Source organism: Nelumbo lutea, chromosome 6 (genome assembly GCF_056320005.1).
Source record: "Nelumbo lutea isolate HS-2025 chromosome 6, American lotus-T2T, whole genome shotgun sequence".
NCBI classification, from domain to species: domain Eukaryota; kingdom Viridiplantae; phylum Streptophyta; class Magnoliopsida; order Proteales; family Nelumbonaceae; genus Nelumbo; species Nelumbo lutea.
In genome coordinates, this window is record NC_142689.1 from 26,253,225 (window position 1) to 26,273,576 (window position 20,352).

Here is a 20,352-nt window from a genome sequence, read left to right on the forward strand (position 1 = left end):
TAATCACTATTCCCTATTTCCCCAGCAAAGTTTGATTAGCTGACTTTTGAAAAAAAAAAAAAAGAAGTCAATTATTGGATGGTAGGCTTAGCTGATTCTGCTGACTCTACAAAGTGGGATTCCTTTACATGGAGTCCACAGATTTGAAGGAGAAACTAGCAACATAACCGGTTTCATTGCTATAACTTGCGCGTGCAAGTTCAAATGCACCACAAGATGGCATGGGTGCTGACGCATCAATGACAGTAATGAAAGTGATGGGTGGCAATGCTCATTGGGACGGTCCATGCACTGGGTTATATATATATATATATATATATATATTCAAGTTGAGACTTGGTATCAAAACAGTTATTTCTTTTCATCATTTCTTAGTGTGATTTTTATATTCTGTTTTGACAAAAGATTGATGGTGATGCCTTCTTCCAAAATCAGAACAAATTTACTTGAAAAGTAAAGCACAGATTTGCAAAGGTAACAACGATCGTACTAGTGGCTGATTGCCCAGCTGGTGTCTGGTGAGCACTTTGAACCAACATTTAGATATTGATAAAATAATGATTTTTGGGCTTATTGCTATGGCATGTGGCTTGGATGAAAATTGAAATGGCCCTGTTTCGGTGCCGATAGGCAGATGCTTAACTATTAAAAACTGTTACAAACCCATACTTTCTACCATCATAATTTGCCCTATGGGTTCAACTATGATACCGAAAAGACAAGATATTAGAAAAATTTATGACCAATCAACTGGTATCATAAATTTATTAACCAATCAGGTGGATTTGTCAATATTCACGAGTGGGTTTTGATTGGTCAAAATTCTTTCCGTATCATGTCTTTTTTGGCATCATAGATTTTTCCTAAACCATAACAAATCAATGTTCAGTTTCCTTTTGCCCCACAGGGCTATACAACAGGGGTAGCCCGTAACCCCTCCCTCCCAACTTTAGTGCAGGTGGGATTTGATCCCAAGTCTCTGCTACAACCAATAAGAGACCTTATCAATATGCCAGTTGGCATACTTAGTTGGTATAAACCTATTTTAAATTTGAATTGACTATTAAGCAGCGCAGCTAAAAATTATAAACATATATTCATAAATATTCAAATACAAGTTACTTATATGAAAGAAAGATTCTTACTAAAGCTATACATACTATTACAATTTGTTACAATGACGCATGCTTAACATTTAAGCCATCTTTATCCAACCCAACATTTTCTTGTCAATACTATATCAATAGAAAATTAAGGAGTAATTTAATTAATTGATCATTGAAATTAGTTTTTTTTCTTTATTTAAATTACACCATAATTCTTCCACCATTTTCAAATGTTTCTCCAAGTATATTTTGGTAGTCCAGGCTTCATATAAATTATTAAATTCTGCCTTCTATATGATACTTTACTTATAACCATTTGAAACTTGAATTTGGTGTTGTATATAAGGTTCAAAATATTGCAAGCTTTGATGCGTATCAGATGATATGTATCAGTTTTTCAAACATTCCCAAATTTGGTTTAGAGGGTTTTATTTATTTATTTCTTTTTGATGGTGGGGTGGGGGTGGGGAGATCTATAGGTTTAATGGTTAGACCCTCTCTTATTATACTCAACCCTGAAACATCATACAAAAATAATAAAAAAGGGGATTATCTTAAAGTTGAAACACTCAAGCGTTGTTTGGATACTCTGAACCTTGAATGTAGATGTATTCTTGAGAATTATATGAATTTTTTTAGATTATTTATACCGATTTTAATTTTTAGGGTAAAACACAGAAACCTCCCCTGAAGTTTATAACAATCATAAAACCTTCCCTATTGTTTCATTTTAACAAATACCCCCCTAAACTTTTGAGAAACTTGACAAAAACCTCCATTCCCCCCACCTTCCCAGACGATAAACGTTAGACTGATGCACCCATTTTTTTCAAATGCCCATTCTACCCTTTTATAAATTATTTTACATACAAAATTACTAAAATAACCATGTTTTAATTTGACGAAAAACCTACTTTAACATTCATCTCCTAATGTTTTTGTCAAGTTAAAATAGGGTTGTTTCAATCATTTTGTATGTAAAATAATTTATAAAAAGGTAGATAGGTATTTGGAAAAAAATTGGTGCATCAGTCTAACATTTTTTCGTCAAATTAAAACATGGTTATTTCAATCATTTTGTATGTAAAATAATTTATAAAAGGGTAGATAGGTATTTGAGAAAAATGGGTGCATCAATCTAACATTTTCCATCAGGGAAGGTGACAGAAGAAGATTTTTGTTGAGTTTCTCAAAAGTTTAAGGGAGGTATTTGTTAAAATGAAACTATAAGAAGGTTTTCTGATTGTCATAAACTTCTAGGGAAGTTCTTGTATTTTACCCTAATTTTTAATATATCCATGCATTTTTAGCATGTTATAGCATCTTTTAAATTTGCCTTTCATTATACCCTTATCAATACTTTGAACCATAATTTAAACTACTTTGAATTGGCAGTACTACTTATAATGGTCATACGACTTTTTGGTTGAATTTCTATTACAAATTCTGAAAAAAAAAATTCTATGATACGGGAAAGATGTGATATGAAAAGAGTTTTGACCAATCAAAACCCACTCATAAATTTTAATAAATGACACTTGACTCACTATCATTCCAATTTATTGATCAGCTATTTTTGATATCATATCTTTTCCATATCATAGTTGAACCCTACAAATTCCACAACTTAGAAAAAGGCATGCCGTTACTTCATCACCATTAGATTTACAATAGGAATATGATGTGATGTGGGATCAGCTTGTCCATTCACACTAAACGATCAAGAAAGATGGGCTATTCTGGTACCTCCTCACCATCGGATCAATGAGTAGGACGGTGAAGTGGTTGGACACAACACATCCAGTTCCTTTGTACAAAAGCAAAACTATAAGACCATCAACCTTTGAGGGAGAATTGAAGGGTTTGACTTGTGCTCTAGCAATTGTTTGTATGAAGTTTTGAAAAGGAAATCCATGACCTACAGTTAAAAACTAACACTCCTTTCTTGTTCCCAATAATCAAAATATGGATACAGTGGATACCAACACCTTGGGTATCAGTGTACTGTGTATATATTCTTACTTTTTTTAATTTTTTATTTTAAAAAAGAAGATCAGTGATACAAAGTTAAGTTTAAAAAGAAAAAAGAAAAAGGTTCAATTTATCTATGTGCAAAAAAATTGCTTATTGTACATTTCAAAGGATCAATGTAAAATGTTCCCACCGTCTAACTTTGAACCTGAACATGTTTAGGGAGGATATTAATTATCAATTATAACCACATGCCTTAAATCTTAGTAATTATTAATTAGCATACCAATGACCCTGAAAATAGATGCATATTATACGATATACTGTGATTCGTATTGATACTTTGAACTTTGGTTTAGACTTTAATATTGAAATCAGAGAATAATATAAAAAACTTATAACTTTATATATATATATATATATCCGGTCCAAATGAATGGCATTGATTGATTAATACATGGGCAGCCCTTCTCCTACATAAATTTCTATGGCATCTAAGGTATACAACCTGGAAAAACTTCAATTCAGTGGTTGTAAGTTTATTTAGGTACCATACCATTTCGGTATGGTACTGATTGATTAATACATAGCATTTTCTATCACCTATTCCCTCCTTTTTGTCATTTGTGTCGTGTCGGATTTTCTATCATAGTTCATAGGGTTCCAACATCCAAAAAGAGTGGTAGGAATATTGGCCTTCAATGCAATATCATGGGTGACTCCGAAAATTCGACAAGTTTGATTTTTATTATTTCCTCTTTTTAGGATTAATTATTAACATTTTCCCTTTCTAGCGCATCAACGGTCAGCCTCGACGATTGTGCCCTTCCAAACACCATGTATATCGGATATCGAATATGATTTGATCCAATTTAATTTTTGAAAATTATAAATAATATAATAGTTTATATAAAAAAAAAATCTAAGTATTTTCTTTAATTATTTTCATCATATTTATATATACTTTCTTATAAAAATTATAAAAAATGTAATATAAACATAAATAAAATAAATAATACATATATACATATATATATAGGCCAACTTTTGGGCCTTTATCATTAAATATATTATTTTTAATGATATAATAATTTATATTATATGATATTTATGTTAGGATATTTATGCATGTGTGCAAGTAAAGGTAAACATATTTTAATGATATATTTTCAAATTTAAGTTTTATGATCTTCATTAATATCAAGGCAAGTATGTACTTTAGAACAATGTTTTAAAAACGACTCGGAGGCCAAACTATTTTTGCCTTCAAGTTGTAGTCATCGGTTCGACTAGGGGCGGCAATTTCCCCTTCTCGGTGGGGTCAAGGATGGAGATTGTTTTTGTGGGGGCAGGGATAGGTATGGGGATTAATAGGAATCCTCAATCGGGGTCAGGGGATGGGGATTGAGGTCCCTGCTCCCGATTATACACACACACATATATACATACATACTATATATATATATATATATATATATATATATATATATATATATATATATATATATATATATATATATATATATATATATATATGATATTTAAAACATTATTTATAATTTAAATTTTTTATTTATTTTAAGTAAATTTATTTAAAAAAACTGTTATGTAAAAGAATTTCAAGGATTCGAGTCCTTACAGGCAAGGTTCTAAATATTGGCACAGGCTCATATGTCAGTAAGGTGTATCGGCCTATGTCGATGCTTTTTTTTATATATTTTACTTTTTTTTTTTCAAAATCGGTTCAGATGGGCCGGTTTAAGGCCTAGCTACCCTTTGAACTAGTGGCTGACTTGATACAACCCCTGTAGGGGTGTATCGGGAAGCCATCAGCATGATACGGGCTGATATGTGTCGATACTTTGAACCTTGCCTATGGGGAACCCATCCCTGTCAGGGATCGGGGATGGAAGACAAATTTTATCCTCGATGGGGGTTAATTTCAGAATTGGGGTCGGGGATGGGGAATATGATCCCTGCCCTGAACCCACCCTATTGTCATTCCTAGGTTCGACCGGCCAGGTCAAACAGTTCAGATTGTGCCATGTCAACGCGTATGTATTTTAAGTGTGTGTGTGTACAAATACTATCAATAAATAATGTATAATTATATTTTGAATATGATATATGTATTATTGTATATTTAATTTATGTTTTTAAATTTTTATTTATAAAAAATATAAAAAATTGTTTTTTCCACAAAAATAGAGGGGCAAGACACCTACGATACCTTGGGACACATACATCTTGAAAAGTTACCCAAAATAAAAAACCACTTCAATCAAATATCAGAGTGCAAAGTTATGGCCTCCCAAAGTTTGCATACACAATTATTATGCAACCTACAACCTGATCACTAGGTTGACCGGGTCAACAGTCCAACCATCTAGGTCAGATGTTTTTTAACAAATTTAGTAAGGTTTGACATTTCTCTGGGTTTTACTCGAACTGGACCTGAAATCTTCTCCGAGTGATAATTTGAGCTATTCAACCAATTAGGTCAACGGTGGGTTAAAAATGCTTTATAATAATATACATGGTGTTTGGAAGTATGAGCGCTTTTTGGGACCAATTTTCAAGAAAAAATGCCCATGCTTCCCAGACCCATTTTTCACACACACAAAAAAAAAAAAAAACGCTTTTGCCACATAGGCAGTGAGTAACACTATGCTGTTTGGTAAGGTGATTTTCATCACTATTTTTCATGTATGTACTGACAGGTAAGCACCACATAGGATACACATTAGTCAACCATTAAGGAAAACGGTTCACCAATGCATGAAACGTCAAATTATCATTTCATGCATCGGTGGAATCCCAATTTTTTAATAATCGACTAAACCAAACAATAAGATACATGGGCGTTTGCTGAAACACCTATATAAATCCAATGTGACACCGTTTTTTTTTTTAAACAACCACGGTTTCAAACATCCCCATAGATAATATAAACCTGGCTAAACTTAATTTATCCCTCAAGAATACTTGTATCTAATGACCCAAAAGCTTAGATCGCCCAAAGTGCTAACCAACTAATTGGTAAGGTCTCAGGATGGTCGTAGTGGAGCCTTAGTGTCCCTTCGAATCCAGTGGTGCAAGTTAGTTACCCAAATTAAAGCATTTACACTACGCGCCATTAAACTTTTAACAAATTTTCAACCTAAGATTGCCAAGTTGCACTGCTATTGAATATGAGACATAAGATCATATTTGCATAACCATAGGCATGGACCTTGCATGCACTCTGTTTTATTCCACCCCTTCATCCCCTCTAATGTGTAAGTAGAGAATAAACCCCAATACTAAGTACCGGGACAGTATTTTGGTAATTTTTTATTTATGTATTTTGGTAAACTTTGTTAGACAACCATTTTTTATGTTGTAGATTTATGTTATTATTTCATTTGATATTTTTTTATATATAAATTTGTTATATAATTTAGAGATCGAATTATATTTTATTTCTAAATAATAATCTATTTTATGGATCTTACATTATTTGAAATGAATTTTTGTTTTTTAGTAAAGTCAACTACCATTAATCTTTTTTGAGAATGGAGGTAAAAGCTCATACTCTTTTTATTTTTTTTTAGAGTGAGTAAATATATTGCTGAGGAAGAAAGATTTTGTATGAAAGTGGGATTAACCACTTATATATTAGATATATGATATAAAAAACCAAAAATCTATGATAAGGCATGGTACCAAAGAGCTTTGACAATTAAAACACCTCATGAATTGTGATGAATACCATGTGATTGATCAACTCATGAATTGGATGTAAGTTTTTCCGGTACCATCTCTTTCTAATATCATAGTTGAATTGAATCCTATATTAGAACAATTATTGTAAAATCACGTGCTAATGTGCTATACACATTTGTGCAGATATTAGGTTATTAACCATATAAGATATATGGTATTTAAATTTAACTTTCATAATCTGTATAGTCTGGGGTTGATAATGGGTCAGGTCTAGGTGGAACCTAAACCGATCTCACAATAAATACTAAGGACCCGGATCTGGAACCAAATTGGGCCCATTAAGGTCTATAATTTTAAACCTAGAACCAAATCAATCAGTTCATAAGACAATTAGGGTCTATTATAAAAGTATACAAAGTTTTAAAAACCAACTCAAAACTAGAACCATTTTGACCATCGATTTTTTAGTCGAAAGTTCAAACTGATGACTAATTTCAACTGAAAAAATACAAGGTCATTAACCAAATCAATGGTTTTTGACCAAGGACAGGGTTGAAGGTGAAATGGAACCAATTACTTGTATGGTCCTGGGGCCGAACGATCAATTTGTTCGAATTAACGATGGTTCGAACAATTCAGAAACCGGGTGGAACCGATTCCAAACCGGGATAATATAATAAAATCAGATATCCATTTTATACAGTAATTGTTTTTGGATATTGGTTTAACAATATTTGATACATGATATTTTGATTTAATTGCATGAGGGGTAGACGTATCCGCTTTTATATGGTAATAGATTTTTGTTTTTTGCTTCAGTTATATGGTAATAGAATAGATCGATAGTTATATGGTCCACTTGTGTGGATATCACCAGACATTCCTAGCGTGATGTGGTTCTATTATTCCCCACATTGATTTTTGATAAAATCTGGAAATTCTAAGGCAATCTCCACCTCATGTGAAGGCAAATAAATAAAAGGATAAAGAGTACTTTTGTCACAAGGAGGGCAGTTTAGTCCTTTAAAGAATTCTTTTAATGAACCGGTAAATTCGTTAAAAGGAGAGGGAGGGAACTGGGAAGAGAGTTTTGCACTTGTACGCAGTACGCCCTCTTTCCTGCTGTCTGATTTTAGGTTTTGATTGCTGCGGTTTTCTCAACTCTCATCTCTCATCTCTTCTTTCTTTTCTTCTTCTTCTTCTTCTTCTTCTTCTTCTTCTTTCTTTCATTTTCTTAATCCGGCTCTTCTTCTGTTTCTTCTCCTCTTTTTTTTTTTTTAATTATTTTAATTTCCATAAATAAATATATATTATTTGCTTTTGCTTTAAATCTCTTCCAATGGAACCCTACTTTCGGTCGCAATAGATTGAGCCGCTGATGTCGATAATGATGTCATGGGCTCTACTGTCTACAACTGCGTTTTCCATCTGACAAAAGCCACTCGACTTGAGGCTTTAACCACCCATTCTTTCAATTTTGGTCAACCATTCCGTCTCTCTCGCTCTCGCCTTCCCTCTATCATCCCCCCCTCTTTATCAACGCAGCCGCTTTCTTTTCCTTTAGCTATCTATCTATTTTCATCCCGTTGGTTTGCTTTTCCTCATTTGGCGGTTTTTTTTGGTCTTTGAATTCGAGCCTTTTTTCGTTTGGAATTTTGTTGGGTTTAATTGCCGTGGGTGGTGGGCTGTTCACTTTTACTTTAAAATTTTTATCTTTTTTGTTCTGAGTCGTTACAGGTTAGTGGTGGGAATTTTTAAGTTAGAAAGAAGGGAGTATAGCTGACAATGAATTTAGCAATTTTGAGCTGATAAAGGCCGTTATATATTTTTTTTCTCCTTGGCGTGCTGGTTTAGTTTCTTTCTTTTTTTTTTTTTTCAAGGGAAAAACTCACTAGTGGTTAGAATTGTTTGCTGGGTCTTAAGTCAATATCGTGGAGTTGGAATTAGGATATTCAGGGTTTATTAGATCAATTCCTTTTCTAGTGGTTTTGATTTTATTTATTCTTTTTGTGTTTATAATTATTAGTTTGGTGTTCTAGGTCGATACAGGAGGAAATTGGAACTGGACTGGGATTGCAAATTCGGGGTTTATTGCATCTTTTGTGGATTCTTTTTTTCTTCCACAGAATAGAGAAGAAAAAAAATTGATTGGTGCTTGATCCAGTTAAAAAGCTGGTGGTCGGTTTTAACTAGGAATTGAGAGGCACAGGTGGTCTTTCCCATTAAATTGTCTTCCCTTTCTGGTCTCATTTCTCTGATTTTGGCACTCTTTGCAGGGAATTTCTACGTCAACGATTGTAATGATGCCAGCACAATGAGAATTTTTGTTGATTAGGTCTTTATTGATTATAATTGGATTGAGTTTTGCCAATTTGCTTGCAATTGATTGAGCCTTTTTAGCTGGTTTGAGGTTTTCTCTAGTGTTTGTGGTTTTTCCCGGTATCCTTTTTCTGGGCTTCTGAAATTTTCTTCAGGATTCACAAAAATGGGTTCAAGGAACGGTGAGGAAGGTAGAAGTGCTGGAGCAGCTGAGAATTTTGATGTTGGAGAGGGAGCCTTGCGTCCAAAAGTGAGGGGGGTGGGAAGCATGAGTAGCAATGATATGTTTTTCAGAGCAGATAAGATTGATTTGAAGGCCTTGGATGTCCAGCTGGAGAAGCACCTGAGCATGGTCTGGTCAAGAAATAAGGAGCCCCCAAGGACAAAGGAAGAGTGGGAAATTGATCTCTCTAAACTGGACATAAGAAACGTTATTGCTCATGGGACTTATGGTACTGTTTTTCGAGGTGTTTATGATGGGCAAGATGTTGCAGGTAACATTATTGTCATTATTCATCACATCCTAGTTGGATTTTGCATGAACCTGGAGAAAATTTAGTCCTGGTGTTAGATTTTGTACTAGTCTTGTTTATCTGTTTTCTCACTGTCTATATTTATGATTTTGAACCTATTTATCAAAAACAAAATTATGATTTTGAACCTTCATAGCTTGTTCTTCATTTAGTTTCCAAGATTTGATTACTGTTTTGGTTATAACTCTCTTCAATTAAAAAAATCCATATAGTTGTTGGGAAGAAAGTTCTATTAATATCTATACTACATTATTTGGAGAGCCTTGTCTGGCTCATGTCAATATGAACTGGAAGGTTTCATTGACAACCTGTTCTTAGTAGAAGAAGCATCTATACAATATCTATCAAGAGAACCATCCTGGTTCTTGCCTATATATATTAGTTGTCCTCAACTCATCTGTAGCAGAGAAGGTTTTGAAATGAATTCAATAGTTAATTCGCCAATTAATTGATTAACAAAGTCTTAGATCAGTTAAAGTGAGAAAATCAACAAAGTCTGAGTCCAAATGTTGTGGATCAGTTAGACAAATTTCCTTGTGTATGAATGTGTTTAATAAGGGCTAGTCAATGCATAGAGTAAAGAACTTTACAGAAAAGAGATATAAACTTTTGTCTAGCTCCTGGAATAGGATTTTCTTGTATAGAATCTGAGGTAGACAGCAAAAAATATTGAAAAAAAAAAGCAAATTGAATCTTACATTGATTAGATGATGCAAGGAATGAGAGGCACCTTTATGTGTGTGGTGAACTGGTAAGTTATGCATGGAATATATGTATAAGATGTTGCCTTTGTATGGTGTAATTTCTCCCTAGCCAGCACTCATTTGGCCCCACAGACCCATAGTGATGATCCACTTGTTGAAAAATGCACCTTGATTCCTGGTCCTATTGTATTGTATTCTTCTTTATCATAGGCTTGAATATGATGTCTTTTATGTAGTCTTGGGTTTGTGTAATTGTGTGTGTGTGTACGCACACACAACACATATTTCCCTGCGTTCTGCATCCAAAATTAGTCAGCTTTCTAATGTATAAAGACTGAAAGAAAAGTTATACCTTCTTACTTAACTTTTGCATGGCTCAAGCCTAATTTTTATGCTCCTTATGAATGTGAGGAAAATTAGTCACACTTTTCTAATGTATAATTTTTTTCATGACTGTAGAATACCTAATAGTTAATGCTCCTAATGGCAACTACTCTTTGCGTATTTACCTGTTATAGAATATTGGACACTAACTCCTAGTGGAGATATCGGAGATGAATTTTGGAACTCTGAATTTACTGAACTTTCATATTTGTATTTACATGACAATCTGTGGATTTTGTTCCATTGTTTTATACTATATAGTGTCTTCTTTCAGAAAAGGAGTCATGCATGTTGTTTTATTTCATAATCTGTCCTAGACATGGTTCAAAGTATCGATACACTGCTGTGTATTGGCAGAGGTGTGTCAGTACTTTAAGCCATGCACTTTTTATGTTTTTTCTTTTCCAAATTTCGGTTTTATACATATTTTTTGTATATATTATTCATTAAAAAAGGGTTCCCAAAAACACGTGCAAACAGGGGTATTGGACCCCTAAAGATATGATACGGTACAATATGCCCGATGCGCTCTATACATAAGAAGATCTTGGGAAAACCAATTCAGCATATATTGTCGTTCTATAGCATGGGTTTCATATTGTGGAGGCAATCCATTATGCTTGCATGCAATATTTATGGGTGTGTGTATCACCAAAAGTGGTGCTAGTACCAAGACTATGGTGCAACAGTGGAGCATTTTTCATTTCATGGTTTTCTATTATTCTCTTTTTGATTCTTTTGCCACATAGACATGTAGAACCTCCTTGAATTATGATTTTAAGTTTTGTTTGCTTTTGTGATATGTGGTCTATTTCTTATCTTTGACCCCATAATTCTCTCTAAATTCCCATTTCTGCCAGTTATTAGAAATTCCACTCTATACTGATTTGCCTCTGAAATTGCCAATCTAGGGCTGCAAATGGATTGGATTGGATTTGGTAAGGGCACATCTGATCCAATCCATTAAGAAAATCCGACTGATCCGAATCCGATAAGGATCCGTCGGATTTTCAAAAGCATGATTCGAATTCGAATTTGAATGTAATAATATTTATATTATATTTATAAATATCATATTATATTTATATTTATATTATGTAATATAAATAATATATTATATAATTTATATAATATAATAATATATTAAAATATATAATATATAATTATATAAATAATATATAGAATATATATTTCATAATTAACGGATTGGATCGGGTCACAACGGATAGGATCAACCAATATCCGAATTTGATCCGTTAGGTTAACAGATTGGCTTTTCTGATCCAATCCGATTTGTAGGATCAAGAGGGATATCCGAATCCGCCTCTTAATGGATCGATATCGGATTCGAATCGGATCGGATCCAACTTGTTTGCAGCCCTATGCCAATCATACCTTGGGAAAATTTTCATTGTACCTCTTCTTCTTTGGAAAAGACTCTCCCACTAATAGTTCATTTGTCAATTCTTCTTCAATATCTCTTTCTTTTGCACATATAGCATCTTTAAAATTATTTACAAGAATAAAAAAGGCATGCTAATATTCTATTCTCTTCTGTATTTAACATCATCATTAAAACCTTATCCCCCATATAGTTGGGAGAAGGCTTACATGATGATGATGTAACATTACATGTTTTGTTTATTCCGTTATTTTCCTAGGTAGAAGAAAATTGGTTCTAGTTGTTAGAAATTTTGTTTGGTACAAAACCAAAGATTCAAGTTTTGGTTTTGGACCACTATTCTATATGGTTTAGAACCTAAGTTTTTAGAATTTTTTTTTTTGCATTTTGACATCTTAAAACCCTTTGTGAAGTAATTTCATGTCTGGCTGGGTGCTTCATAGCTGTAATAAAAACTAAAATAAAATAAAAAAATGAAGGAATTTTACCATTTCATAAAGTCATTTGATTGTCAACAAAAAGGAATTAGAAAATTTTAAATTAACCGGACTGTTGAGGGTCCAACCTAGATTCTAAAGCATAAAGCTTGAAAAAGAAAGGATATCTGCAGGTGGTACTATGTTTTCTCTGAAAATAGTATTCTAATTTTCTATGTTTTCTAGAGGGAACTCTATATGAGAGAAACATTTATGGAAGTCCCACTAAATTTTTTAAGATAATTGCACAACCTTTGTTTTTATCTTTTGAGAAAACGGGCACTTTATTTCACTTCAATTCACTTTTCTTAAGAAAATACAATTTGGAGTTGTTTCATGGCAATGAGAAATTCAAAATTACAAATGTAGCTGAAAGGACATTATTAGGAACTTCTTTATGACAATAGAAGGGGTTAAGTTTTTGCATAAGGAAAGCAATTTGAATTTTAGAGTAGAATTGGCAGTTCAGAAGCAGGTGAAAGTGAGAGATGATAAAGAAAATGGTGGAGTGAGCATAAGGCTGGTTATGATTGTACTTGGTTGGCTGTTTCTTATCAATTTACATTTATGCGTCAGTGGTTCCATCTGGTTTGTTATACATGACATTAAGATACTTAGTGATTGAAAAGGCACACCTCAGGCAACGCTCATTTTAAGGTATGTGTCTTGCCTAGGCCCTAGGTGCAACACTTTCAAAAGGTGCACGCATGGTGCTCCTAGGCGGGCGCATAGTGTGCCTTCCACTTCAGCCCAGGTGTGCACTTTTTTATTATTTGTGCTTTTTGTTCTTTTCTGAACTTAGCAGACGGGCTGTGGGTTCTGCCCCCCGGACACCCAGCCAAGTCCCTCGAGGCAAGCCCAAAGAAGTCCATGTTAGGGTCTTAAAAAGTTTTTATCCCTATACAAAGAAAAGGTTTTAAATTTTAATTGCCTTTTAAGAAGATATTTAATTAGGATGAGTAAATGAACAACATTAGCAAATAGGCGGTAACATGGACTTGTTTGCACTTGCCTCGAGGGACTTGGTGCAAACATGGCTCGTAGAATTAGGAATACAAGACATTTTACATCACATTAACTATTTGAAGTACTGCAATTGAGGAAATAAAAAGATTGTGGGTTTTACATGCTTAAAGATGTTTTGTATGTTTGATTTTATTTTCAAATTTTCATTTGAATTCACTTTACATGTTATGTTTATGTATTTTAATTTTAGGTAATAGGTTTTTTCATACATTTATTTTAAAACTTAAGTTTATATTTTTTATTAATATTATGTTTAGTATTTTTTATCTTTTTGCATTTTTTATTTTATTTTTGGCATTTTGGTAATTTTTGATTTTTTTCTTTTTGTATTTTTGCACCTTGCTTCAAAAAGGGGTGCACCTCGCCTTGCACTTTTAAAACACTGGGGATGCTATAGGTTACTGATTGAAGGGAAACATTTTATTATGTGCATCTTCTCTCTGATTTTTTTGGTAACTATGTGCATCTACTCCTACTTTTTCCTGGATTAACAATAATATAGTTAAACATAGGAAGTTCATGGAATTATTTGTAATTTCGTCAAAAATTATAATTTGTGGCTGCAAAAGGGCTCCATACCTCGGCCATAGGGGCTTTGTTGAGGGCAAGAAGCTTATTTGGGTTGTAATCTTGTTCGGGGGGGGGGGGGGGGTCTGATTCCCAAGGGGCTCCCCTTGGGGGTTCTGTTGTACTTCTATTTCTGAAATCTAATAAAATTTACATCATCTTTTCTCAAAAAAATTTATAATTTCATAAGATATTTTCTTATATTTAGATGACTGATTGGTCACTTATGCACTCTCCTTCAGGATAAAATTATCCTCTTCCAGAGACCTGATATCCTAATTCCTAACCTTAAGCTCTTTTTTCCTAGATTTTTAAGACACTTTTATTTCATTAAAGATGGTTTCTAAAATATTTTTCCCTGTTAAGTATTTTTCTTCTATCCTAAAATCTAGGGAAGTATATATTTATAAAAAAAAAAGTATAGTAGGAGTTCTTGACCACAAAATATTGGCCAAATCCTGTGCACAAGGCACTACAACTGTACATTGGGAACATCTCTGCACGAATGACATAAGAGATGTTCTTGATATGCAGTTGTTGGGTGTTGTATACAGCATTTTTGTTTCATCAGACCCGGACTCATATATTAGTAACATTACTATTGGTTATAAAGAACATAATTTTACAAGATGCAATTTTGAAATGCATACAAGAGAAAATAATTATCAATATATATTTTTTTTCTAACAATTGAAGGGAAACTTGGTTAAATCTGATAACCTTTTTTAAAAACCTTTGGATTGAAAAATAGTTTAGTGTTTTTTAACATGATAGGTGAGCAATGTTCAGAAATTGGTGGATTGGAGTATGCCAACTTCATATTATGAACCCCTTACTATTTTTTGATGGGCGGAGCATTTGCAAATAATTATATCTCATTCCTGTTGCCGTAATCAGGGATGTCTATCCTTATCAATTTTGGGCCCCTGACTCCATGAGACCACTATTTTTACATGGAGAGTAGGAGCTGCAAGGGTTGCAACTAGAGAAGATTATATAGGGTTCAACTCCAATCCCAATTCTAGGAGTTGTAACAGCTAATATCATAATTCTTGTTTATGTACAGATTATTGAAATTCAGAGAAATTTTGAATAGAACTTGGTCTCTTAGTTGAAACCCAATTGAAAAAGAAAAACCAAAATTTAATGCCTTGGTGTTAACTGAAATGATAGTGGGTTGCCTTATTTTAGTTGGAAGTTACTAGATAATTAGTTAGATTATTAATATTAGTATTGATGCTTAAACTTTTGTGGTTTAATTCACAACAGTACCAACTCATTCATCTAACTGCACTCTTTACATGGTATTATGTTTCATACTATAATGAAGCAGATGGTTAGGTTGAATATTTATTTTTAGAATGTGGGCATGACTCTTCAAACATCATTTTTGGAGGAGGGTCTTTGTTTGGCATACACTAAGAGACCATGCCCAAGACCTATGCCTTTTGTTTATTTCATTTTGCTGATGTTATCATGTAGCCAGTATCTTCACTTGATATTTAATTGTTGGCTTTACTAGTCGGTTGCTTTGAAGTTGTTGGTTTACATTACCTTTCAATATTTATATACAATATACTATCTGTGTTATTCTGTTGAGAGAATGAGAGGTGGCTTTATTAAGGCATAATGATAAAATATTATTCCATCCACTCGTATAAACTATAAACATTTAGCACTTTGAATGGGTTATTTACTGTTATTTATGAAACGAATCTAAGTCCCAATTAAAATCTCACAATACAATATTATTTTCAATATTATAGTGAAGGTATTGGATTGGGGAGAGGATGGTTTTGCCACTAGTGCAGAAACTGCTGCTCTTCGGGCATCATTTCGGCAAGAGGTTGCTGTTTGGAATAAGCTTGATCATCCCAATATTACGAAGGTATGAAATAGTTTCCAAAAAAAGTGCAAGGTATAATTTATTTTTTGTTAATCATATTAAAACCTCTAAGGTCATCTTGTAACTTGTATGTATCTTCTTTGTTGTAGTTTGTTGGAGCTTCAATGGGAACCTCAAATCTTAGGATTCCTTCAAGTGAGGGTCAGAGTTCTTTTCCTTCTCGAGCATGTTGTGTGGTTGTGGAATATCTTCCAGGTGGGACACTAAAGCAATTTTTGATAAGAAACAGACGGAAAAAACTTGCATATAAAATTGTGATACAACTTGCTTTGGACCTTTCTAGAGGGTGAGTAACCTCTCTTATGGTTGAGTTGAAAAGTTTGTACCATGGATTTTTTGATAAATGAATAATCAGTTTTCTTCTAATTTGCAGTTTAAGTTATCTACATTCAAAGAAGATTGTGCATCGTGATGTCAAAACTGAAAATATGTTGCTAGATTTTCATAGAAATTTAAAAATTGCGGACTTTGGGGTTGCTCGTGTTGAAGCTCAAAATCCAAGGGACATGACTGGTGAAACTGGTACTCTTGGCTACATGGCCCCAGAGGTATCCTCACTTTTTTGTAGATATTTAGACATTTATGAAATAAAATTTTAGATTATTTGGGTCATCTTCAATGATAGTTGAGTTCATTTATCTAAAAATTAAAAGGATAAGTTGTTAACCTTAGAAGATGTCTAATGAATATGGCAAATAGTTTGTAGTAAACTATATTTACTACTAGAGTACTTTTTTTTTTCCGAATTTGTAACTAGAGTACTTGAACCTGGAAGAACTGTGTTCTTTCTTTGTTATTTTCTACAATTATTTTCTTTGACTTGAAAAATTACTAACAACACTCTTTGCAGGTCCTTGATGGTAAGCCTTACAATAGAAAATGTGATGTCTACAGTTTTGGCATATGTTTATGGGAAATCTACTGTTGCGACATGCCATATGCTGATCTTAGCTTTTCTGAAGTCTCATCTGCAGTTGTACGACAGGTAGTAGAAAATTGCTAGTGGTATCTGGCATGTTTGTATTGCCTGTTATTTCACATTCTGTCATCCGATATTTCTTTTTATAGATGGTTTTCAGTGTTTCAGAAGTTGAACATTTTGATGCTGGTGATATGCTTCAATTTCCTTGTTGACCAATTTGTTATGTGGACCATATAAATGCTTTTTGTCAGCACTTATTAATTGCTATGGGTAAATTCTGGTAGTTCCAACTGTTTAAGATGACAAGTTGTCAAATTCAATCCAGTCAAGGGTGGTCTGAATTCCATCCTCTGGTTTGATTTATATATATATATTTATATATACTTAAAAAACTTATATTTTATTTGTTAGTAAAATTGGTTTCAATGATGTATTTTACTAAATAGTCATAGGTTCAAGATTCATACAAGTTTTCAATTTTTTTCCCATTTTAGTTTAATTCATTAATGCTATCCATTATCCAATTGCAATCCGAATATTAATGAATCAAATTTGGATCTAGATATTACCCAATTTGGTCTGATCCATTTGCAGCCTTAAGATTATGTATTATAATTGCTTTCTACAATTCATCTATATTATTCCAAGTTTCTTATATGTATAATATCACAGGTCAAATGCACAACTTAATCTTCAAAAACAGTGTCTTATTGTTATCAACAGCCTATGCATGTCATCTATTCCTATATTTATTAGAGTGGCAAAATCTATTATCGGCTCCTAGCAATTTTTAACATAAATTTATGTTAAATTGATTTCCCTTGGTCAAATTGCAGTCTTTTATGATGCGTATAAGGTTTGTTATTTTTGCAATTGCAACATGGAGACTTATGTGTTCTAAATAAAAAAAAAATAAAGTTTATATAATTAGAATGCATGCCTTTGTCTAATTACAATTGTAGGTTGGTGTTACTTGAAATTATTGATGTTGATGTGAGCTTTACTTGTGATTTTTGACAGAATTTGCGACCAGAAATACCTAGATGTTGTCCTAACTCATTTGCAAATATCATGCGTAAATGCTGGGATGCAAATGCAGATAGAAGGCCTGAGATGGATGAGGTGGTGAGATTGTTGGAAGCAGTTGACACAAGCAGAGGAGGCGGCATGATACCAGAGGACCAGGTTCCCCATGGCTGTTTTTGTTTTAGCGCAGCTCGTGGTCCTTGATATTCTTCCCTTTTCCATTGTGTTTATTGATGAAATGAATTCCAAGGTATGTCTATAAATGTTTTAGCAAACTTGCCCAGTCGGTTGTGAGATTATTGACTGGCAATTGGCCTTTTTGTTGTATATTGACCACAGCACAAGCAAAGATTTATTGAATGTTTTTTTTTTCCTGCAATATATAATCTTTCCAAAGCTTTCTAACGTTAATATCAAATGGTATATATGTTTTATAGACCATTAAATTGTTGTTTATCATATAACCTCCCATGCATCTGAATATAATATACAGGAGTGTGGATTTGCTGTTGAAGCTTGGGCAATAAAAAACATGGTGTTGAAACGCCATGATTGGCCAAGTTAGCAACTCGGGGGCATTTTAAATAATCAACATTTGTAGGTGTATTGATCCAAATGCACCCAAAAATATTCATTCAATCACGGTGCTGAATTTGCTGCTGAGCATGAGGTATCAGAAATGATGCTTGATTATCATTATCATCATAACAGGATTCATGTAGCTGACCTCATGATTGGAACAGGGGCCGGACCCTTGTCATTCATGGGGAGATGTTTCTGATGTGTAGTTTATTGTCTTGTTGGGTGACTTGTTGGAAGTGTTTGTTGGGAGCAGATCTGGTTTTTGAGCATGTTAGGGAAATGTTATTGTGGCTGATATAATGGTTGCTGAACTCATAGATCTTTGTGCAAAAACGAGTTCAAATCAGCCCCCCACAATGTCTTACAGCACATCTCCGCCTTGTAGTGGGAACACCTCCCAATGATGACATCAATATTTTTTGTATTATTATTGGGAGATGTTTCCAATACATGGCGGAGATGTGCTGTTGGGTGTTGTGGGGGGCTGATTTGATTTCTGCAAAAACCTGGAACTATGAAGTAGTCCATAAAAAGATTTCATGTAGCATTATTTTGTCGAGTGAATTTGATTCAAGTTTCAAAGTATCTACATGTTTCGGGACCTCTCCAATATGTCCCTACAGTGGGTGTATCAGGGGTCTGATTGGTTCAGGGGGTGGAGGAACTTTAAACCGGCTCTGCCGGCGATTGCTCAAGATAAATTTGCAAAAAACCCCTCATGGTGAATTCGCAGGCATGATTAGGTTATAAGGCATTGGTACAGGACAGGACCGTCCATGATACCCATGTATCAAAATTGGAGTCAATGAAAGACTACTTCTGTGTTCTGTGGAGGCACGGAAACCATCAAGGCAACCTAATACTAGTGTTCATGGCACTTATTCATTGAAGAGATGTGGAGTTGATAGGAATTAGGAAGAACTACACCTTTATATGCTCATCGCTGGAGGAAAATGAAGCTATGGCTAGGCTTTTTGTGGAGGTTTAAAATTGGGAAGAGATTTGGATATCGCTGCTATTTGGGTCGGAGGTGTAAAAAACATTGTAGTTGACGATGGTATGAGATGTGGGTTAGCTTGGCCCAGCCCACATATGACTAGAGGGCCCAGCCCATTAATGCCTGCTAACGTCAATCACAGTAGTGAGAGCCCTATTGTCTTCGTACGGAGTCAATCACTTAATTATCTGGCGTATTGTCAGGGCCTGCAGCCTGGTCTCGTACGGTTCTCATCCGAGGCATTTATCTCTACCTATCACCAGCACGCTCGAGTATAAATAAGAGGTAACTGCCCCTGAAAAGGGGCGGGAATGGAGTAACTCCAACATTTAGTCACTCATTTACTTCCTGCATGTACATTATCTGCCTAACATTAATTCTGGGAGATCTAGTGCATCCAAGGACTTTCTTCAGGAGCACTCTCGCATTCTCCCCAGCTTCACACCTCATACTAACTTGAGCATCGGAGCCTCCACCTCGGGTATCCACCCCGAGGCCTCTGACATTCTCTGTCTTGCAGTACCTTAGGCCACCAAGGACCTCACATCAACTAGTAGTCCTTGGCTACCTTAGTCCTTGCCTCGGTTTGCTTTCCTCGACTTTGGTCAACCTCTTTCGAGGCCTCGGGGTCCTCGGATAATGTTCAAAACTTGAAGAGTAAATTTACCTCGTTGCCCTCGACCAAACCACACGACAACAATTGGCATTGTTTGTGGGAAAGTGGTT

At 34.2% G+C, this 20,352-nt stretch overlaps 1 protein-coding gene across 1 annotated transcript; it reads left to right on the top strand.

Annotated features, from left to right (window-relative positions):
• Positions 1-7,842: 7,842 nt before the first annotated feature.
• Positions 7,843-18,426, top strand: LOC148848068 (serine/threonine-protein kinase 54-like). Its single transcript, XM_088949746.1, has 6 exons — positions 7,843-9,595; positions 15,960-16,081; positions 16,189-16,385; positions 16,473-16,647; positions 16,950-17,084; positions 18,042-18,426. Exons 1-6 carry the CDS (start codon positions 9,268-9,270, stop codon positions 18,249-18,251), a joined length of 1,167 nt encoding a protein of 388 aa, XP_088805872.1. The 5' UTR covers positions 7,843-9,267; the 3' UTR covers positions 18,252-18,426.
• Positions 18,427-20,352: the final 1,926 nt, after the last annotated feature.